Below are 23,156 nucleotides of genomic sequence, written 5' to 3'. Positions count from 1 at the left end.
TCTACTGCAGAACATGTGGTGTCCGAGGCTGATGCTCTAGATGTGGCACCAATAGAACCTGTGCATTAAGCCCCTCCTGTTGCAGACAAACCAAAGACACGTTCGCAAAGTGGGATCAGAAAACCTAAGGTATATACTGATGGCACTATTAAATATGGTTTCTTCACATCTACAGTAGAATCATAAAGTTTAGATAAAGCCTTGAATGGTAAATTTGGAAAGATACAATGGATGTTGAATACATGGTGTTGATGAAAAATAAAACTTGGCACCTAGTACCACCTCAAAAAGGAACAAATATTATTGATTGCAAATGGGTCTACAAAATCAAGAGAAAAGCAGATGGAAGTTTGGATAGACATAAGGCTCGCCTAGTTGCAAAAGGTTTTAAGTAACATTACGGTATAGATTATGAAGACACGTTTAGTCCAGTTGTAAAGGCTGCTACTATTAGGACTGTTTTATCTATTGCTGTCTCTCGAGGGTGGTGCTTACGTCAGCTAGATGTACACAATGCCTTTCTTCATGGTTTTCTAGAAGAAAATGTCTACATGAGGTAGCCACCTGGTTATGAGGACTCATCTCTTCCAGGTTATGTGTGCAAGCTTGACAAAGCTTTATATGGTCTCAAACAGGAGCCAAGAGCATGGTATTCAAGGCCAAGTACAAAATTAAGTGATCTTGGTTTTAAGTCATCCAAAGCAGATACTTCATTATTCTTTTATAGCAAAAGAGATGATTATTTTTCTACTTATCTATGTGGATGACATAATTGTAGCGAGTTCATCATCCAAGGTTGTTTCAGCATTGCTTAGGGACTTAAATCAAGACTTTGCACTTAAAGATTTGGGTGATCTACATTATTTCTTAGGAATTGAAGTTGCGAAGGTACATGATGGTATACTCTTAACTCAGAAGAAGTATGCTTCAGATTTGTAAAAAGAATTGGTAACTTGTTAATACTCCCATGTCAACTAGTGAGAAATTGACCATAGAAGAAGGTTCTTTACATGGTTCTAGTGATGCTACACAATATAGAAGTATTGTTGGAGCTTTACAATATTTGACTCTGACTAGACCAGATATTGCATTCTCGGTTAATAAAGTCTGTCAGTTCTTGCATGCACCTACCATTGTTCATTGGGCAGCAGTAAAAAGAATCTTGAGATATGTCAAGTATTCTGTGCGGCTTGGTCTCATAATTACTAAGTCAGCCTCTACACTAGTTAGTGGTTTTTCAAATGCAAAATGGGCAGCCTGTGTTGATGATAGAAAATCTACACGAGGATTTGCTATATTTTTGGGGACAAATTTAGTCTTTGGGAGTGCTAGGAAGCAACCAACAATGTCAAGATCTAGCACAGAGTTAGAATATAAAGCTATTGCTAATGCAATAGCTGAGATTATGTGGATACAAACATTATTTCGGGAATTGGGAGTCCCAAGTCCAACAGCTGCTAAGTTGTGGTGTGACAATATAGGAGCAAAGTATTTATCTGCAAACCCTGTGTTTCATGCAAGAACAAAACACATAGAGGTTGATTATCACTTTGTCAAAGAACGAGTTCTTGAGAAACTATTGGAAATTGATTATGTTCCCTCCAGAGATCAAGTTGCAAATGGGTTTACTAAATCCCTTTCTGTTCGACAGCTAGAAAACTTTAAGAGCAATCTAAACTTAGACAGGTTAGATTGAGGGAAGGTGTTAGAGATAGAGTTGTAAATGTATTTGGAGAATATCTGTTCCTAAGAGATACAGCTTGTAGTTTGTTAGCTTGTACTTGCCGTATACTCTAAGGTCTGTAACAATCTATTGTATTCCATGCGTCAGAATCTTTGATACCTATATAACACGAACCCATTGCTGTCTAGGGCAATGAGCGATGTTCCTCCCACGCTTACTGCCCTATGAATACTTTCAGGGAGGATGCCATACCACGCTGCATAGGGCCCGGCTGATTTGGACTCTCGTGCCAAGATAGGGTCTGAAGGGAAGATACGACCAGCCGGTGCTGACCCGGAAAGGCACTACAAAATGTCTGGTGAAGTTGGGAGGGCTGTGCTCCTGTGTTCAATGGAGATGGTCAGTTAGATGGTGCGACCGGCGAGGTCCTCCTCCTCGTGCATCAATGTTTCAGCGACAGCATGGGCTCATATTTTAAGGCCAGCCCGGTGGACGTTCCGTGGGCTATTAATCCCACCAACCTTCTCCGATCTGCACCAACCCCATCTCCGGAAATCCTATCCATCTTCCGGAAGATATATAACTAAACATATATAACCCAATAGTAGCTCAATAACAGCCCCAATAACTAAGCGAACCAGATCGGAGCGGGGCCTAACACATGAGCGTTGGGTGGAGCTGTGGACAAGTGTCGGTGCATGTGTGGGTGGCTGCAAGCATGGTTGGTTGCTTTTGCATGGTGGTGGATAAGTGAGATTCCTTTTCGGTTCAAAACTTTAATCTCATTTTTCTCCCGAACCATAAATGCGTTTTGGATTCCGATTGAACCATAATATTTGTTGGAATTAATACTACAAAATGAGATCCAATATGATTATGTTTTGTTGTATTTTTAAAAATTAACAATAGTAGCCTGGGGATTGATTAAACACTCGGGAAATATTCGAATAATAAGTGAAAACGCGGCTATCAATACTTTAGAGTCCCCTCTATATGAACTATCTCAACATTTTTTAAGTAAAAAAAGTTGGTGAACCTCAAAATACGTTAAGCCAAAAAATATTGGTGGATGCAAAAAAAAAAAGTTGATGCGTGTAAAAATATGTTGACCAATAATGTTGATGAATTAAAAAAAGTTCAAGGAAAATATTGGTACATATTTTTATACAATAATTTTTATAAAGTGTTGATATATTTGTTTTTTAAATCAACATTCAAAATGCCCTATTTCAACATTTTTATATTTTGAAATAAAAAATATTGAATCAATTTATATAATGTTGAGTTAGATTTTAACTATGGTTGAATGATCATAAAAATGTTGAATTAGTTTGTATGAAATGTTGAATGAGATTTCAAACTATTGTTCGATCAGATCAGGAAAATGTTGATTAAAAATCTTGAATCAATTTACATGAAATGTTGAGTTAGATTTCAACTATCTATCAGAAAAATGTTGAATCAGATTACTAACTATTTTTGAATCAGATCAGAAAAATGTTGGAGAAAATGTTAAAATAAAATGTTAAGTTACATCTCAACTATTGTTGAATCGGATCAGAAAAATATTAAATATATTACATTGCTCCGTTGGGCTGACTGCATGCATTCCTACGCTGCTGGCCGTGGATTAGCATTAATTGGGTCTTGTATGGGCTTTAAAGGTAATAATCCTATCTGCGAAAGACAGATCGGAGCCCCCCTTTCTCATTCTGCTTTTGGGCTGATCCGCTGGCTCGGTCCACCATGGTAATCCTTGTACAACGATGGGCCGCATAAATAGGGAGCCAGTGCGGCGGCCGCAATGCTTCTTTGATGCGATGCCCAGTTCGCGCCCACACAACGCCTAGGGGGGCGGAAATCCTATCCATCCTTCGGAAGGTGGATAGAGGTGCTAACTTCCAATATTTGCAACGAACAAGGTCCGTCAGATCTTTATCAAATCAAAATCGTAGACTCCACTTCTCTCTCCTCCCCTAACGCTACCGCCGCCCTCGTGCGGGTCCACCGTCACGTTGCTGGCCGCAACTTTTCTTTGAAAAATGTTGGTGCAACTTTTTCCTGAAGAATATTGGATTCAACATAATCTAAAGAAATGTTTGGTTCAACTTTTTCAGAATAAATGTTGATCCAACCTTTTTAAAAAATGTTGACAACTTTTTTTTTAAAATGTTGACAACTTTTTTTTTAAAATGTTGACAACTTTTTTTAAAATGTGGATAATATTTTCTCAGTTAAATAAACTTTTGGTCTGCAGCGTGCTATAATGAGCTCGTTTGACCTTATTGAACTTTATAGTTTTATCCATTAGCTATCTTTCGGTAGAGGTACAAGAGCCCCACTGTGGCATCCCGCCCCCCCCCGGGGCTGGGCCCGCTTACACCTGGCAGCTCTCTAGGATATCAAGAATTCCCTCACAGACCAACACAAGTCTTTTCTGCGCACTTTGTCCTCACTCGTGCGCACCCGGAAAGAACTTCCCAGTCGGTCACCCATCCCGAAATTGCTCCGGGCCAAGCACGCTTAACCCCGGAGTTCTTTGAGGATGAGCTTCCGGAAAAGAAGTTGCAACTTGTTGGTATGAGTATTCTATCAATCCTATTAAGCCTTGGGCCAGGATGTCACACCCACCACCCATTGCCGCAGTGGTGCGATTGGTTGCCTGGAGGAGTCTAGCCTGGCTCGCACCAGCCAGCCTGGCTCTCCAGAGCCAAGCCGATGGCGTGCAGGAGCATGGTGTTTGGTTGCTTGCTCACATGAACCAGGCTCTCCCGAGAAGTTGTTTGGTTGCTCGTACGAGGACGGGTTGCATGAGATAAAAATATATAAATAAGCATCGTAATGACATTTATTACGGGAAAACTATTATCTTATAGCTCTTAGTTTATCTTATTACTTCTTAATTTTAATCGAAATATGTTAATATCATTTAATATGTGCTAATAATATCATTAGATGACTAATTACCTGCACCACGTGAGTCTGACCCGGCAGATACTGTCGATTTGCTCGCATCGGTAGAGCTGGCTGTGGAGGGAATCTTGCACGCGCAGAACCTGACTGAGCATATACGCAAACCAAACAAATAGGAAATCTCGCACGCGGAGAGCTGTATCCTGTGGGCAGCCAACCAATCGCACCCAAAATCTCACTGTACTACCTGACCAAACCAAACCAAACCCCGCCCGCGAATCTCCCCCCTCCGTGCCAAACCAACCAACCGCGCATCCACCCGCGGGAGAGGAAGGGAAAGGGGGGCCGCGGGGGCATGGAGTTCCTGCAGGGGCAGAGGCTGGAGACCACGGTGGCCCTCGCGGTCGCCGTCGTAGCCGTGGCCGCCGGCGCCGCCTACCTCTTCCTCCGCAGCAGGAAGCCCATGGGTAAGCCGTGCCCTGCCTTGCCTTGCCGCGACCCACAACGGCACAACCCCGCGTGTCTCCGGAGAATTCTTGTAGCCCTTGTTAGCGCCGTGTGGCCAGAAGCCACCCCGCCTGGAAACTGCCGGCCAGGGGAGTGGAAACGAGTTCGGCACCGTGTGGCTTTGGCAGTTTGGCACCCGGGACCTCTGGCTCTGAGCATTTACGCGCTGCTGTTGTGCTCTGTGTGGGGCAGAAATATTTGCGTTGATTCATGTTTCTGGGATGTTATTTGGTGGATTTGGCTGTTGATATCCTCGAACACTAAGCGTCAGAAATTTTTACATATTCGTCAAAGCCAAAAACATTCGGAGATAAGGCTTATTGGTGAATCGTTTGTCTATCTAGCTGCCACCTCCACAGATTCTCAAACATCTGATCCTAGGAGCAGTGACTGTGATTATTTTCTTACTTCTTAGTACTTTATGACTTTAAGCGTTGATTCATATTTCGTTTTACCTTTTCAAGCGAGCATACTGCTTTTGAACCTTGCAACTCATCCTTTTAAGAAACACAGGGATCACAACCTGGTCCTAATTTCGCTTATGATTTCTCCTCCTGTAGGTTGCTTGGACCCTGAGACCTTCAGGGAGTTTAAACTCGTCGAGAAGAGGCAACTGAGCCATAATGTTGCCAAGTTCAAGTTTGCGCTTCCGACACCTACTTCTGTCTTGGGTCTTCCAATAGGACAACATATAAGCTGCAGGTTTGGGTTATGTCTTTCACCACTTCAGAAGACTGGTTCCGCAAGGCAGAGCCTTTAATTTTAATTTCTGTAGTCTCAATCCGGCTTGTGTTTTCCCCTGTTGTTCCAGGGGACAGGATGCCGCTGGTGAGGAAGTAATCAAGCCTTATACTCCCACTACACTGGACTCTGATCTCGGGCACTTTGAGCTTGTTATTAAGGTAATATTTCATTACCACGTGCCTTTGTCATTTCCTGAAGTCATCTTCAGTTATGTTGGTATGTTTACTGAGTTGAACTCACATCTTATTTGGTCCATCTTGTCATGAAGATGTACCCCCAAGGAAGAATGTCTCATCATTTTCGTGAGATGAAAGTCGGCGACTATTTGTCTGTGAAGGGACCTAAGGTGTGTCTTTGTTCCACTATAGCTTGTTTGTAGCTTTTGCTTGTTCCATGTCCAAATGTACACATGCTGAATTTGGCACATTCTCATGATGCATATTCCGGATTTGTTTCAATTTTGTCTATACGTTATCATGAGTTTTAATAGGCATCCCAGTTCACTATTTTGCTGATGAACATCAGAACATGTGGATATACACACAGGGGCAGATCTAGGATAAGTCCAAAAGGGATGCTCTATCTCTTGTAATTAGGCTAACTTTCATATTTTAAGTGCCAACTTGAACTCAAACTAGCTAAATTTATACTCCCTCCGTTCCAAATTATAAGTTGTTTTAACTTTTGTTCTAAGTCAAACTTCTTTATCTTTGACCAAGTGAAAAATATATAAATATTTGTAACATCAAACTAGTTTCACTAGATAGACCATGAAATATACTTTTATAGTGCTTTTGTTTGATATTATAGATGTTAATAAATTTTTCCTATAAGCTTGGTTAAAGTTAGATAAGTTTGATTTAGGACAAAACTAAAACGACTTGTAACTAGGAATGAAGGGAGTATAAACTTTCATGGGCGATATACACATAACATGTGGTATACATTTTGGCCTCTTGTATTGAGTTGAATGGATGCTTCTCTATACTAGGGCCGTTTCAAGTACCAACCTGGACAAGTGAGAGCATTTGGAATGATAGCTGGAGGATCAGGCATCACCCCAATGTTCCAAGTAATAACACATGGTCCAAAGTTCTATCTGGTATTTAAATACTGAAACATTTTTGTTAGGACTGATCAATGTATTTTCCACTCTTATCATAGGTTACAAGGGCAATTCTTGAGAACCCAGAAGACAATACAAAAGTTCACCTAATCTATGCGAATGTCACATATGATGATATTCTTCTGAAGGTACTTTCTTTTTGTTGACGGACATGTTATAGATGAAATAGATTTTCACTGGCTCTTGACCCTTGACCCAATTGTTCTCAGTTGCATACCTGTATGTAAAAGAGTTTGATTCAATTGGTGTTGCCTATGTGGTGAAACTTAGGTGCTATTTCTCCATTTCTTCAGCTTACGTTATTTATAGGAAATGAGTAGACCTGATTTCTTAAGGTATTGAAAGAATGCAGTCAATTTGAAGTTTGACCAGAATTCCTTACGACCCCGTTTGGATCATTGGAATTGAATTCCATCCTAATAATCATAATTTAGACACAAATTAATTAAGCTAATATAATTGTATGTGGAATATAGTTGTATATTATAGTTGGTGATATGGGAGAGATACTTATATGCTGCACTTCTACTATAGAGAAGCGAGTCCAAGAGCGTGCTATAAGAATTGAATTCCATTCTAATAACCATAATCTATAGAATCAATTTCCATCTCCCACCCCATGAATTTAAGATAGGCTTATATCTAAACTTTGGAAAGTTGTGGAATGCCACATTCCAACATAAATTAGCCTACTCCATTAAATAGATTCCAATTACTTCAAAATGAAGGGACCCAAACGGGGCCTACAAGTTTTTGCGTGAATTGTTCTATAATTATACGAAAACACTCTTCTTTTGTACAGACAAATACATGTCTTCCTCCACAGTACGAACTCCAGTCCAGTCTACAGTTCTTGTAGGCTGTTCTGTATTTCTGTTATATTCTTGTAGGCATTTCTTTACTTGTTAGGTTTAGAAGAAAATTGTCAGGTCGGACTAATGCTTTATGTATGCCTTTGCGTCGCTCATTGAGCTTATAACATTACTTTTGTATGATGAAATTGCAACTCGCTATGATTAATCATGTACTCCCTCTGTTTTTAAATATACAATATTTAGGACAAGTTAATTAGTTAAAAAAGTAATCTACTTGTCCTAAATGCCAATATATTTGAAAACAGAGGGAGTAGTATGTTACCCTATTTGTGTGCTTGCATTCTGTTTTCTCATCGTTCCGTTTCATGCAGGAAGAACTGGACAGTATGGCAAAAAACTATCCCGATCGTTTCAAGATCTACTATGTCTTGAATCAGGTTTATTTCTGTTCTGACAAGTAGTAGTTTGCGCACCTATCATAACTTGATACCCTATGTTTCGCTCGTCTGCCACTTAATATGCATTGCTTTCATGTGCAGCCTCCTGAAATCTGGGACGGCGGTGTTGGGTTCGTGTCAAAGGAAATGATCCAAGCCCATTGCCCAGCGCCTGCTGCCGACATCCAGGTAACTCTTTACTGTCCTAAAACTGAAAAGTACTTGCCGGAACTTGGAAGTGAAAGCCACCACGGTGCGGTTTCTCTTTCCAGGTGTTGAGATGCGGGCCTCCTCCCATGAACAAAGCCATGGCCGCGCACCTGGACGATCTTGGCTACACGAAGGAAATGCAGTTCCAGTTCTGATCCCGCCTCTGCCGAAGCATACCAAAATAACAGCGACGGAACAAGTTTTCCTTCCCCTTTGAGTGGACAAAGTCTGAACCTGTCGCCATATAGATCCAATAGACGTAGCTCGTCATCCACAAAGCACCAAAGTATCTCTCTCGATGAAAGCACGAATACCTAATTTGTATCGGTGTCGTGACAGTGAACCATGCCATTGCTGATTTGCTGCTCCAACCTTCCGTCCAGACATTGAGACACCCAATGCCCTGTATGTCTCCAACAACATTACCAGTGGCCCCGGTGCTCGTGTGCTGGAGGCTGCCAGACCGTCAGTTGGAGCCAGAACCAGTTGGACAGAGCCAAGTTCCTGCAGCTGTTTCGGATCTTTGAAACGCGCCCTGATCCAACCCAATCGTTCTGTCGATCAAAACAAACGGCCAACTTGTATTATTCTGACGCGTTACACAAAGGAACACAGCGCGACCGTGTCTGTTCGGGCAATCCGCCAATCCCTGTCCGTGCGGAGTCGTGGACGCACGCCAGACGCCACGCCCATGACGCCAAGCGAGCGACCAGCGCGTGTTCGCTGCGGGGCTCCTGCCCTATCCGGCCGAAACAGCACAGCGATTGCAGCCGCTTGTTTTAGGCGCCAGGTGCGGGCCGGTGACAACAAGGCGCTCGTCGTCTTCCTCCCGAGCTCCTGCTACATGCCCTACATGGGCTCATGGCGTGTCCGTACGCGTACGTGTGCGTGCCGCGTGCGCAGGGGACAGCAGCCAGTGCAGTGCGTGCCCAGGGTTACAAGTTGCAGGCTGCAAGAATTGGAATGCGATGCAACGAACACACGGTCGCGTAAAGAAATGGATGAAAAGGTTTTCTTTTCGTGCTAAAATGTCTTTGCCTTTTTTTCCCCCTTTTGTCGCAAGATCGTGAGCTCTGGCCCTCCCTGACCCTGGCCCATTCGGTGGTGGTAAGTTGCTGTGGTCACTGGTTAGTGATTACTGAGCCCAGCAACCATGGAAGCTTAGCGGCTAAGCTTCCTTCGACATCATCGCTGGCTCATCAATTTTACCACCGAACACGATCGCTCGCGCGTGTAAATCATTGTTACAGAAATCATAAAATTCTGGCGAGACTAATTAATCTTAGCGGCTAAGATCGTACTCCGTCGACTCCCCTCACAACCAAGAAGAGACGTCGAGTTTTGTTTGTTGGTAGTGTATACCGACAGATTTTTTTTCTCTCTCTCTCACAATGATAGAACTGAGAGAGAGAGAGAGAGAGAGCTAGAAGTTTAATTTGACCTCAAGCATGTAAAGCTTCGAAAAGGTCCTCCTCCCTCCCTGCCAGTCTGGTGCAGAAATACACGAAGCTTTCCCTCTAAAAGGCCAAACAGCCTTTGTTGCTTTGCAAGGAAAGCATGGTGGGCGATGGCTGCTGGCCTGCTGCGTCGCCTGCATCCTGGATCATCTCACCTCCCGTTGAAGAAGAAGGGGAGGAGGAGAGCAAGAGCTCACTGTCGCCACCGTTTTAAAATGGGCATCACGCACGCACGGTCCCCCACTAATCCCCCGATCGAGTGGTCTCGCCTCTAATGATGGGGACGATGATGGCATCCTTTCAGCTAGCTCGCCGTAGCCTCTTGCCCGAATCATATCTCTCTCTCCCTCTCTCTCGCTTGCGCTTGGACCATCCATGCACCTGCGCTTCACACACGGATCTGCACTACCTCACTAAATGCGCTGCACCACCATCCCGCACCATTTCAGTTCAATCATCGTCGAGTGAAACATCAGCAAAGAGAGCGAGAAAGGTTAGAAGAAATTGCAGTAACGTATGTGATCGATCTGGCCACTTTAATCAGTGGTAAAAACACGCGACGCGTGTTTACCTCTAGCGTCGCCGGCCGACCCTATAGGGTGAAAGGGTCGTTCCTGACGCCTAGCTCCACCTAACAACACATTAAAAATTCGTAACGTGATCTCTCGATGCTCTAGAGCTCGCTGGCAATAAGCCAAGTATACAATAATCCACATCTTATCCTTTCTGAATTTCTGAGTATTTACCCGGGAGGAGGGATCGTCTGGACTGGTGAAGATCATTCCAAAACCTTTTTTTTTGGATAAGGATGAAATCATGAATTAGTAGTGCACTAATCGCAAGCTTTTCAGGATTTACCCCGTACACGGAGGCATGCAGGCTGCAGTGGTATAAAGCACGCAAGGACCGCGTTGACCCATGGCGCCCTCTCGTCCTGCTGGTGACCTTCGCCTCCATCGTCCCCCAGGTCCCAAACCCAACCGTCTCCGCTTCCCCCGCGCCAAACCCCAATCCTACGAGCCGCACGTGCGCCGCTCAAGCCTCAAGCCCTCGCGCCTCGTCCTCCTCCTCCTCCCCTCGCGGTCAACCACCCCCACCCGCTAGAGACCGTGCCCCGCGCCGCGCCTCTGCGCTGCGCCCGTAAACAATTGCCCCCCCGATCCCCCCCACCAAGAAATGCCGTGGAACCGCGCCGGCCCACGCCCCGCTGTACAGTTGTCGCGGCCGAGTAGTTTAATCCACGGGGGAGGAGGGGAGGGGGCCAACCCGGATGGCCGTGCCCTCGTCGGCTTCCTGCAGACCCAGCCCCGGGTTTGAGGCGCCCCTCCGCCTCCGCCGCCACCGCCGCGGCTCTTTCTGGTTGCGTCTGGGAGGAATGGTTGCGGAGTTGGTGGATTCTCCGCTGGAGTTTTAGTAGGATTCCTTCCGGGCTCTGGGCCGGGGGAAGCGGGGCTCGGAGGTTCGTTCTGGCCTGCCGGGCGGACGGATTGGGCCGCTGCTGATTGGTGCGTTCCTGCCGCTGCTGGGAAACCTCTGCTTTCACGATTGTTTTTCCCCCTCTTGTGTTTCTCGTTGCTTCTGTTGACTGTTGTGTATTGCGTTCTGAATTCCGGAATGGTTGGATTTTGAAGGGGTCATTCTTCGTCGAGGGACTTGTTGGCGTAATGTTCGATTTTTATGTGAAAATTGCATCTTTTTGTTAGTTTTGCGGTGTTTTTTCTGTTTTCTGTCGTCGAGCAGTGGGGGAACTTGGTTTCGAATAACGGTCTGGATCCGGCGTAGTTTTCGTACTTGCTTGGAAAAAGTGAAGTTTTCGTACAACTGCTCCTTTTTTATATATATTTCCTGTCAGAATTCCATGTGTAAGCTTCTTTTCTCTGCTGCTAATGTCTGGATTTCTCAGTTAGTTTCATGACTCATCATGCTTGTCATAGCCTTTATGATCTGTTATCAGCCTTTGATTCTATTAGTTATTATGTGTTCAGGGTTGAAGTTTTGGGGGCAAGCTGCCGACGTTCTTTTAACTTCAGAAGGGGATGGCTTTCCCAGATGATGGAAAGATGAAGGTATCTGTTGATGCGCGTATTGTTTTACCTTTGTTCATAATCACGTATTCTTTCTCAACTTCTATCCTTGTACCTTTTCCCCTCTATTTGTCTAGGTAAATCTTGAATGCATTCGCATAATTGCAATTAAATGGAGCATTTGACTTAAAAAAGTGTTTTGTTTTGTACTATAGGGCTGTCAGCCAAAGCTTTTTGGGACAAAAGATAAGAAAGCCGCAAAGAGGACAGACCGGGCAAGCTGCTCCACAGGTTAGTTCATCTTCTTTCTTTTGAAAAACTTCCATCAACAATCAATGTCGATCGGTACGCTGATAAAATGGTAACATATATCTTAGGATAGTTTTACCAAATTTCATCCCATCTGGATTGAAAATGGTGATGAGTTTGAACTTTGGTTTGTACAAAATGTTGAAGTTCTGAAAAGAAATGAACAGATCGAACGAATTCAAATATAGTGCTGCACTTGATCTCTTCATTTCAGGACCTAGCATTTGTATAAACCGCATTCAGTACAACTTTGCTACTTTATCTTAATTACAAAAACCAACTGTTTCATGTTTTCTTATCAATTGCAGCTAAGTGTGGATCAAGCAACTCGAAGTCACCATCTTCGTCCCCCTTCCGGAAACTTTCAGGTTGATTCCTATCAAATTTGCTTCCTGGCTTACTCTACTGATGGTACAGATTTAATTTGATTGGCTTATTTTTATTTGTGTCTTCTTGGACTAAATGGAAACAGAAGTTAGGAGCATACGGATCAGCCATTTTCTAAGCCACTCTGCAAACGCTACAAAATACGAACATATCAGGTCAGACAATTAACCTTGCATGCTCAGTTATATATGAAAACCATAACAGTTTCTTAACTCTTTATTTCCTTATTTAGGATATTTGTTTCCACATGGAATGTTGGAGGAAAAGCACCTACCGCTGAGTTGAAACTGGATGATTTTCTTCCTGCTGATGACCATTCAGATATTTATGTTTTAGGGTAACCAATCTTATCGCAACTCAGGACTTTATCCATCTCAATATTGTTAATTGCAGTGCTACTATTTTCTCAGAAAAATGTGTAATATTTCCCATATGTTTTATTCCATGTTTCGTTCACATACATATTTTAGAATGTGCAATGCATGTTGTTCATTAAGGAGACAGTGTTACAAGACAATAACAAGGTAATAATAAAGAATAGAAAAAAAGAAAGAGAGAGCAGGAGGGACAAGCCAACACCAGGATATACTTGCATATAGTATTCAGTATCTCCAGGATTTTCTTGATTTCTTAGATTCCATAGTCACTTTTACTGTAACTGAGATTCTGGAATTTATTTATGTTTTCTAAAATGAGGTTAATGTTTTGTTTAAGGCTTGGAATTGTTTTTATTGCTTAACTCGACAAAAGATGCCTTTATATCTTTTCTTATGTAATCTTCTAACAGATTTCAGGAAATTGTCCCTCTCAATGCTGGTAATGTGCTTGTGATAGAAGACAATGAACCAGCTGCAAGATGGCTTGCTCTTATAAACCGCGTGCTAAATAGACAAGTTGACACTGATGCTGATATTTTTCAGCACAAACCATCTCCCTCCCTTGATTCAACCTCATCCCAATCAACGCCAGGCCTTGATGCTTCATTCTCCAACCGTTCAAGAACTGCTAGCGGCTCTGTAATTTTCCAAAAGTCCTTGAAATCCATCAGGAAATCTTACATGCCATCCCGGAGAAAACAGCTTAAATTCTGCAATTGCCCAGTGGAAATGGCCAAGAAATCCTACAAAGATGCTTGCTTTCGGTGCCCACAAGCATATGCTAATGAAATGGACTCTTCAGAAGAGGATGAATTGGATGACAAATTGAACAATATTTTTGGTCTCAATGATGATGGTGTTACTTCGTCTGCCACTGCCTCCAGGGACCAGCTTAAGTATAACCTCATATCTTGCAAACAAATGGTTGGTATCTTTGTCACCGTATGGGCAAAGAAAGAACTAGTGCAGCATATAGGCCATTTGAGAACATCCTGTGTTGGTCGCGGAATAATGGGATATCTTGGAAACAAGGTAAGAACCAAAAAGGAAATATCTAAAAGTATTTTATATACTGTGCAGTAAATCTCTTAAGTGATCCTTGTTTTTGATTCAGGGATGTATATCAGTAAGCATGACACTGTACCAGACGAGCTTTTGTTTCATCTGCAGTCATTTGGCTTCAGGTGAGAAAGAAGGCGATGAGTTGAGGCGGAATTTAGATGTGTTAGAGATTCTGAGGCTCACACAATTTCGAAGGATTTGTAGAAGAGCTGGGCGAAGAATCCCTGAGAAAATTCTTGATCATGAGTAAGAAAGTCATGTTGTAAATGCTCTAAGTGTTTCTTTCTGCCATGTGTTTTTTATTCACGTGATGTTTATTTTCAGTCGGGCGATATGGTTAGGGGATCTGAACTACCGTATTTCCTTGAGCTATGAAGATACCAAGAAACTTCTGACTGAAAATAACTGGGATGCCCTTTTTGAAAAGGATCAGGTGAACTCCTGAAATATAGCTCCTTATTTTTTCTAGAGGGAAGACTAGTTATGGATTGAGAAACTAGGCTGTGTTTTAATTTTATATTCTGGTTAAATGATACTACAATTTACTGACATTTTACACATATTTTCTTAGCTCAATATCCAGCGTGCATCAGGAAGAGCGTTCAAGGGGTGGAGTGAGGAGAAGATATATTTTGCTCCCACATACAAGTACTCTTGCAACTCTGATTCTTATGCTGGAGAGGCTGCTACATCAAAGAAAAAGAGGAGAACCCCAGCCTGGTAAGTACACCGTTCAAGATAGTTTCAGACATTTCAGATCCCGTATGTTAACATTTGTCAATGGCTATAAGCTATCCACAGCCTGGACTTGCAACCCAATAACCTGGCATTGCCCCTGTTCTTTACCACAAGAATGATTTTTATATATGAGATAAATTGCATTTGGACAGCAAGTTGGTCAAGTTTATGGTAACATAACAGATGAATCATTCTCATATTCACTAAAAAAACAGATGATTCACACATTCTGTACTCTGAATTACATTTCCCAAAATTTGAGTCTACAATAGGCTACATGTGTCATTTCATATTGTTTTTCATCCCAACTACCAGTCCAATCTGTTACCTGTTCAATCAACTGTTCCATGAAGAACACTATACAAGTTATGGCTACTTACTGTTCCACGTGTTCAGGTGTGATAGAATACTATGGCATGGAGATGGTATTTCTCAGTTATCCTACTTCCGAGGGGAGTCTAAATTTTCCGACCATCGTCCTGTCTGTGGAACCTTTATTCTTGAGGTTGAAATGCTAGATGGCAAATCAAAGCGGCGCTCATCAAACACTAACATTAGAATCGGTGCTGAAGAGCTGTTACCGACAAGTAAGCACAACAAAGGTATGTGTCTTCTTGATTTTATATTAACTAATGCTCCGCAGCAATTAATCTGCGTTTCCTTTAGCAAGGCACAAAACACTGTGAATCCAGTATACTTGCCTAGCCATGACTAACTACTATTATGGACATGACACTGCAGGGGCTGGAACCTAAAATCACCAATTAAAGCTAGTTTTTTGTATGACCCATGAACACGACACCGCGGAACCTTCACAAGGACGTCTAGGTGTCTGTTCCTCAGGGGAATTTTCTGCAACCAGAGATATACCATTAGGGATCGTATGATTGTTTTGTTGTACAGAAAATGTAATCGAGTACAGTTTCGAAAGGAGCAGTTAGTCATTAGTTTATATTGTATACCTGTAAAATTTCCCCACGATATTGGCTCGTTTGCTTTCAACATATTAGCCAAAGCATGATTTTTCTTTTCAAAGTTTGTATTTTTTACCTTTGTAGCTGTGTCAAGTTCTGAGTTTCCTGTAACTGAATCTTACTGAAAGGAGACGCTCTTTCGAAGTGTACAAATACATCCTCTATTTGTCTTTAACTACTGTGAACGGATGAAGGACTGATAGTTTTTTTTTTAAAAAAATATTTTCTTCTGTAAACCAATCGAGCAAATCGGACCAGATGGCGGCGACCTGCGAGGCGGTCAGGGGCAGACCTTTGCCTTCGGTCGTTTGCCGCTCGTGCGCGCACGTCTCCTCTACCGCGAGGTTGGCCGTTCGATCGACGGGGTGGGGGCTTGAGCGGCAGGGATCTGTCTCTCCACCCGCGGAACGTGGCGACCACTTCCAACGGGCCACTCGCCGCCGCGGTGCTCGCATCACCGCGCGCCGCCGCACGCCTCTTCCTTCCCCCCTCTTCCTCCGGAGCAGGTGGGTGAGTGACGGATCTCTCGGTAGCAATGGCGAGTTCTCCGTGCAAGAGGAGCCGTCCTCCTGCCCTCGCGCGGCTCCTCCTCCTCTTCCTCCTCGCCCTCCTCGCCGGCCGCGGCGGCGCTGCGGGGGGAGGCGGCAAGGGCAGCTCGGTGTACCCAGCGGCCGTCGTGTACCCGCACCACTCCCGCCAGATCTCCTGGAAACCCCGGTAGGTGCCCCCCACCCCAACTCGATCGGTCGCTTGTTCCTGCTTTTCTGCCGTCTCGATTTCATCGAAATCGGATGGGATGACTGATGCGCGAGCCATGGCGCTTGTTACGGCGCAGGGTGTTCCTGTACCAGCACTTCCTCAGCGACGACGAGGCCAACCACCTCATCTCCCTCGTCAGTGCCACTCTGCCGCCCCCAATCCCACAAAACGCTTGTCTCTGCTTTCATGAATGCCCGGAATCGACTGAATTTTGGGGTTCCTTAATCTGCGTTTCCTCAGGCTAGAGCAAAGCTCAAGAGGTCGGTGGTCGCTGATAACTTGTCCGGCAAGAGCACGCTCAGTGAAGTCCGCACCAGCTCGGGCACCTTCCTCAGGAAAGGCCAGGTTAGGCCCTTTCTATCGCCTCTTTACTTGCACTGTTTGGTTAGCATTGCCTCTGCAAAACAAAACCCTTCTTCCTGGCATGGCAATGCTTAGTGCAAATTAGTTCTATAGAGGTCAGTACAGAAAGTTAGAATCCTCTTCTAGATCAGTATGCCATACATATTGCACAATCCTACTTCATCGTTTCCAACAAAATGCATCTCACTAGTTTAAGCGTCACAAATTGCCCCTAAAATGAGGAATTTTTTAATGAACATGTTTGCCTCTTGCTTGTTGACACTAATGAGTAGTGCTTAGGTCCCCTTTCTCAGTATATAAGATAAGATATAGCTGAGGGGGGAAGCAGAAACAGAAAATGCCGTTGTGTTTGAATGAATGAGATGGGAATTCTGAAACATTCTGTAATACCTTCCTCGAGTTTGGTAAATACTCTCTCCATTTTTAAATATATTACGTTTAGGACAAGCTAATTGGTTCATTCTTTAACTAATTATTAGCTTGTCATAAACTGGTATTCGGGTCCTAGCATTCAAATTTTAGAATACCAATTATCGTACTGCTACCGTATAATCTCGTCTATTAGAGGTTGGCATGTTCATTTGAATGAAAGATTGAATTTCGTTTTATCTTAAGGGGATTTTTAATTACATGAAACATGCTAAGAGGGGGCAATCTGCTGCTCATATGCACACGTATTTTCTTTAGGCATCAAATATATCCTAGGAGGCTATGACTAATTGTACTTGGAGTCCAAGAGTACAATACAGTCGGCTGTTGAAGCATTTCATTTGTTTACATGGTTCTTTCTTGATGAACAGTGATGCTCAAATGTGTAGGATCCAATTGTTGCGGGTATAGAGGACAAAATTGCTGCATGGACATTCCTTCCAAAAGGTTGTGGCTCTCATTGAGGAAATAACTCTGTACTTCTATATTTTAACAATTTTGGAGGGCTGAAACTCCTAATACTAGAACATGTTGCGGATTTTATTCGCAATCTCGTTTCCTTTTGTGTAATTATATGTAGTGGTCGTCAGAAGTTGCATGATAAGAGTACTTTGCAATTTCAGCATATACTGCTAAAAGCCGTGATCTCTGTGTGTCAAGTTACGCCTTCCATTTAGTTCCTCTAGATCACAACCCACTCTCTTCCTCTGATCTTTTGGTTTGAGTGCTCTAGAATGTCTATTCATGTTAGTAGGCTGTATACTTGCATCAATTGTATAGTCAAATCTACTGCATACTCTTACCTAAAGAAGCCAGGCATGTCCTTTAGTGCCAAGCTATATGACCTGATTGCCCGAAAAAAAAAGCTATATGACCTGATTATGTTGATGAAAGTATAGCAGGAGTAAATAGGAAACTGGAGTTGTGGCGGGAGACCCTAGAGTCAAAAGGATTTAAACTCAACAGAACTAAACTGAATATATGAGATGTGACTTTGGCACTACTACACATGAGGAGGGAGATGTCAATTTGGAAAACCAAGTAGTGCCCAAGAAGGATACATTTCGATATTTGGGATCAATGCTACAATGAGATGGGGATATTGATGAGGAGGTTAGTCATAGAATCAAAGCGGGGTGGATGAAGTGGCATCAAGCATCAGTAATTTTATATGACAAGAGGGTACCATTGAAGCTAAAAGGCAAGTTTTATAGGACGGCGATTAGACCTGCAATGCTTTATGGTGCAGAATGTTGGCCTAAAAAAGACGACATGTCCAGCAGATAATTGTTGCGGAAATGCATATGATGCGTTGGATTTGTAGTCATACGAGAAGGGATCGAGTCCGGAACGAGGATATATGTGATAGGTTAGGGGTAGCACCAATTGAAGAAAAGCTTATCCAACACCGGCTGAGATGGTTTGGACATGTCCAACGAAGGCATCCGGAGGCACCGGTGCGTAGTGGAACCCTAAGGCGTGACAGTAATGTGAAGAGAGGCAGAGGAAGACCAAAATTGACATGGGAAGAGGCAATAAAAAGAGATTTGAAGGGATGGAATATACCCAAAGGTTTAGCCCTGGATAGGAGTGCTTGGAAAACAGCTATTCATGTGCCTGAACCTTGATTTATGGCTCTTGTTGGGTTTCAACTCTAGCCTACCCCAACTTGTTTGGGACTGAAAGGCTATGTTGTTGTTGTTGTTGTTGACTTGATTATGGGGATTAGCTTATCCAAGGTTTTTCTTCATAGCATCTGTTCTGGCACTTGGTCCTCAAAAACTCTGCTTTGATAATAGAATAAGTTGTTTTGACATGTTTCCTTGTGGCCCTTTTGTTTATATTTTCCAATCTCGTGTATAGGTTGGACCTGCCAGAAGAATAAAGTATTCGTATCGCTTTTCGAATATTTTGCTTATGGGTGTTCTATTGTACTCAGAGAATGGTGAAGATATCCAAGTCCTGAGATATAAGCGTGGGGAGAAGTATGAACCGCACTATGATTACTTCTCTGACAATGTTCACACTGTCCGTGGTGGTCATCGCTATGCTACTGTTCTTTTGTACTTAACTGATGTAGCAGCAGGAGGGGAAACAGTTTTCCCCTTGGCCGAGGTAAATTTTGTTTTTATTTTTGTGGTGGTACCATTTAAGAAGATGGTAGAAAATGGTCCGATTGTTATTTCCTTAGAAAATGGTTCCGACTGTTTTTTTCTTGGGTACATGCATCTGTTATGCATATTTCCTAGTTTATTTTGCAGTCTCTAATTAGATAATTCGCTGTGATTTTTTCAAAAGGAGTTTGACAACGGTAAAGATGCAACCCTGTCAGAGTGTGCTCAGAAAGGCATTGCAGGTATAATTTTCTAACCATAGTGGTTTTTGTATTCCTAACTTTGGCATACTTCTCAATTGACATGCAACTTCTTCCTCAGTGAAACCACGAAAAGGGGACGCACTCCTTTTCTTCAACCTTAAACCAGATGGTACCACCGATACAGTGAGCGGCCATGGTGGATGCCCGGTCATCAAGGGTGAGAAATGGTCAGCTACAAAGTGGATCCGTGTGGCCTCATTCGACAAGGTCCATCACAGGCAAGGCAATTGCACTGATGAGAACGAGAGCTGCGAGAAATGGGCAGCCCTGGGAGAGTGCATAAAGAACCCAGAGTACATGGTGGGAACCGCAGTGTTGCCCGGTTACTGTCGGAGGAGCTGCAACGTGTGTTAGCGTCAGGATACGAGAAAGTGGGCTTATTGGAACCATGGATCTTGACTCGAGGAACAGGCTACACCGAGTTGATTCACAAGGTTTGGCCAGGATTCTGCCGTTCTTTTTTTGGGTGCTCCTGATTAGGTATTGGTTTTTGAGTTACCGCTAGCGTTCTTCGGCGGTAACCAGGCAGGAGCCGGAAAACTCTTTGTTAGTGCTTACCATTTAGTCGTCCATAGTCTATGCTGCATCTGCTGTGTCATAAAAAAAGGTCCATAGGCAATATGCTGGATGGAGATGCATTTTGAACAACCTTAGTGTATTAATTTATTTGTTTAGATTGCTTGGATCTGCTAGCTTATAATCCGTGCCAGAATTCAAAAACATCTGGATCCATTGTCATCTGTAATCTTTCCTGTGAGTGGTGTAAATTTTCCACGAGTCCCACGAATTCATCTCAGATCTCTCCGGCCCTACAGCTTGTGCACTCTTGTGCTTTACTATTTATGGTGTCCAGTACCTGCATGAGAGAGTTAGGTATAGATCTTTGAAACACCACCTCATTTCTACTTAGCCAAATAACCCAGTAGAGAGCCACAGCTCCAACAAAAATTTGATTTCTGATTAAAGCTCTTGAGCCAAGGACAAAAAAAATCCTCAACACTGGAAGGTAGCCGAATATCAAAAGTTATATGTACTGCATTCCATACAGACCTAGCCACACGACATTCAAAGAATAAATGTTGAATCGTCTCTTCCAAACTACAGCACTTGGTACACCCTTGCCTTTGGGCTTGATCGAAACAGCTGACTGCAGTTGCGTTGCGGTTGCGGCTGCAATAGCAAGCCAGCAGCAGTTACAGCGGCTGCAGCCAGCATGTGGACAGTTGCTGTACAATTTCGTTTATAGCTCAAGGTGAGGCTGCGCAATTGTTTTTTGGACGGAGCTTCTTGAGATGCAGGCCACAGCAGAAGCTGAAGTGAACGCGCCTATTTTCTTTTAGCCAAGTTATCTTAGTTAAAAATAACTCCATTTTCAAGTACCAAAGAAATACTTTTACCTTAAGCGGGGCGGGATTTTTAACTTTCAGGAAGCACATTTTGAAGGTATACCAACATTCCTCATTAAATCGGCATACATAGAATTAACTGTAAAGCCATAGAATTAACTGTAAAGCCTCTGCTTTTATGCAAATTCCAAACGAAACTATCCTTTTGGTCGCTCAAATGAACAGGTGGTACCCTCGCCACCAAATTCAGCAATTGAATCCCCTTATCACCCCTCAGAGCACGTCTAAACCATATATTCAAAGGGGTTGTGCTTAGCACGTTAGCTACTGTAACCAAATTGTACAAAGAAGGATATGTATCCATCAATGACTCATTCCCAACCCAACCATCCTCTCAAAACCTAGTCTGTTTCCCGTTATTTACTTCAAATTTTCCTTTTGCAAAAACTGTTCTTTAACATCCACAAGCCCTGCCCAGAACTGAGAGTCTCCACGCTTCCTTACCACTTGTGTCAAGGTTTCGTTGCTCAGGTATTTTTTTTTCTTTATAAGATTCTGCCATTTGCCATCTTCATTGAGAAGCCTAAAAAGTCACTTGCATGGCAAGCATTGATTCTATACTTCTAAATTTAAGATCCCCGTACCTCCCAAACACTTTGATAAACAAAGAATGCTCCACTCAGCAAGTCTGTACTTTGTTTTGTGTGTGCATTAGATTGCCAAAAGAATCTCAACCTATAATAGTCCAACTTCTTTAGAATTCCTTTAGGTATCTAAAAAAAGACATCATAAACATCAGCAAGCTAGAAAGCACTAAATTTATTAGTACTAATCTTCCCCCAACTGACAAAACCTTACCCTTCCAACTGCTCAACTTTTTCTGAAATCTCTCTTCAATCCTACCCCAATCCCTATTGGAGATTCTACGATAGTTCATCGGGACCCTAAATAAATAAAAGGAAACCCAAAGGGTGCCACATAATCCCCTGCTAACTCTTTTGCCTCTCCAAAGCAAAACAATTAATTTTTATGAGAATTAATTCTAAGGCCAGAAAGCTTCTCAAAAGCACGTAGTACCAACTTTAGGTTTCTTGCGTATTCTAAATCATTTTCAATGAAATGATTGTATCGTGTGCATGTTAGAGAATCGAGAGCATGCCCTCAAGTGGGGTACTGGACCCCTAAATTGTTCATTCTCTTTTGCTCTTGGCATGAGAACGAGTGACAACGGATCGCCTTGCTCTCTTGATCAGTACAGTAGCTGAACAAAAGACGCTCCCTCCCCTGGCTCAACCCGATGGCCAGCCGGCGAAAATTGTCAAGGAAGTGGCGGTGCGGTGGTTCGCCGCGGCTCCGGCCGAGGCTGCTGGACTGGCAGTCCTTGGTCGGAGCTGGTGGCATCAATACTTGCGAGCGGGTCGTGGCTGTGATCAACGAGACAAGCGCCACGGCTGGCCATGCCACGCGTTCGACTTGGAGCGCCGGACGGCGAGCCGCAGATCGGCCATCACGACCGGACGAACATGCCACGGCTGGTCTCTGTTGAGGGCTCCCATATGGATGCAGTTTTTCTTGAATGTCTACACGAGAATCCTGAGCCTGGCCCATCTGGCCATCTATCCCATGAATCCTCCTGCGCCTCCTTTTCCTCTCTCTGCACGCATCCACCCAACGCCCCAACCGAATCCTGACCACACCTGCACAAAATCTTCTTGGACGCTTGCCCGTAACCCAGTGTCTGGCCTGGGCGCCTGGCAAACCGCAGTTTCGCAGTTCTGCCACTGCCACCGAGCTCCGTGGCGTCACATGCATGGGAGCGCCGCCCATCAAAGCGGCGGTTGGGGGAATTCAATGGACGGGGACGAGGCATCAACGGACTGACGTGTTCGTTCGTTTCACCCGCTGAACTCAATCAATGCCGGCGAGGACGTACGCCGTGCTCGGCCCGGTTCGGTTCACGCCGGCGGCGTTGGCCGATCAGTGCGTGACCGCGGCTGGGATTCAATGCCGTGTTTGCCGCCGGAGCTCCATGCATGTTTTGTGAGCTGTGACGACAGCCAAAAGTTCTCTCTCTCTCTCTCTCTATGTATGTACACACACCTGTAAAGATATGCATAC

The 23,156-nt window shown here is 43.6% G+C and overlaps 2 protein-coding genes across 2 annotated transcripts; both read left to right on the top strand.

Moving 5' to 3' along the window:
* The first annotated feature begins 4,850 nt into the window (after positions 1–4,850).
* LOC101754295 (NADH--cytochrome b5 reductase 1) lies at positions 4,851–8,958 on the top strand. The gene is made up of 9 exons (XM_004961636.4): positions 4,851–5,064; positions 5,665–5,806; positions 5,916–6,006; positions 6,117–6,194; positions 6,840–6,920; positions 7,013–7,102; positions 8,161–8,226; positions 8,329–8,415; positions 8,499–8,958. Exons 1-9 carry the CDS (start codon positions 4,953–4,955, stop codon positions 8,589–8,591), a joined length of 840 nt encoding a protein of 279 aa, XP_004961693.1. The 5' UTR covers positions 4,851–4,952; the 3' UTR covers positions 8,592–8,958.
* Positions 8,959–10,821: 1,863 nt separating this feature from the next.
* Positions 10,822–20,488, top strand: LOC101753630 (type I inositol polyphosphate 5-phosphatase 10). Its single transcript, XM_022825227.1, has 18 exons — positions 10,822–11,398; positions 11,879–11,959; positions 12,133–12,208; positions 12,535–12,594; positions 12,699–12,768; positions 12,846–12,950; positions 13,401–14,022; positions 14,105–14,298; positions 14,377–14,485; positions 14,624–14,772; positions 15,187–15,392; positions 16,277–16,481; positions 16,600–16,657; positions 16,764–16,868; positions 17,705–17,762; positions 19,255–19,430; positions 19,614–19,671; positions 19,751–20,488. The coding sequence occupies exons 2-18, from the start codon at positions 11,930–11,932 to the stop codon at positions 20,044–20,046; spliced, it is 2,577 nt and encodes an 858-aa protein (XP_022680962.1). The 5' UTR covers positions 10,822–11,398; positions 11,879–11,929; the 3' UTR covers positions 20,047–20,488.
* Positions 20,489–23,156: the final 2,668 nt, after the last annotated feature.

Source organism: Setaria italica, chromosome III, assembly GCF_000263155.2.
Source record: "Setaria italica strain Yugu1 chromosome III, Setaria_italica_v2.0, whole genome shotgun sequence".
In the NCBI taxonomy this organism is placed as follows: Eukaryota; Viridiplantae; Streptophyta; class Magnoliopsida; order Poales; family Poaceae; genus Setaria; species Setaria italica.
Note: the sequence above shows the minus strand (reverse complement) of the source record. Positions and strands in the feature narration are given on the sequence as shown.

What these genes read in the sequence shown, in the direction of transcription:
- LOC101753630 (XM_022825227.1), top strand. Translation starts at nt 11,930, where the DNA reads ATGGCTTTCCCAGATGATGGAAAGATGAAG. An exon ending in CCCCTTCCGGAAACTTTCAG is followed by an intron (nt 12,595 to 12,698) that starts GTTGATTCCTAT and finishes AAATGGAAACAG; the next exon opens with AAGTTAGGAGCATACGGATC. An exon ending in GACAAGTAAGCACAACAAAG is followed by an intron (nt 15,393 to 16,276) that starts GTATGTGTCTTC and finishes GAGCAGGTGGGT; the next exon opens with GAGTGACGGATCTCTCGGTA.
- LOC101754295 (XM_004961636.4), top strand. Translation starts at nt 4,953, where the DNA reads ATGGAGTTCCTGCAGGGGCAGAGGCTGGAGACCACGGTGGCCCTCGCG. An exon ending in ACTTTGAGCTTGTTATTAAG is followed by an intron (nt 6,007 to 6,116) that starts GTAATATTTCAT and finishes CTTGTCATGAAG; the next exon opens with ATGTACCCCCAAGGAAGAAT. An exon ending in ATGATGATATTCTTCTGAAG is followed by an intron (nt 7,103 to 8,160) that starts GTACTTTCTTTT and finishes CGTTTCATGCAG; the next exon opens with GAAGAACTGGACAGTATGGC.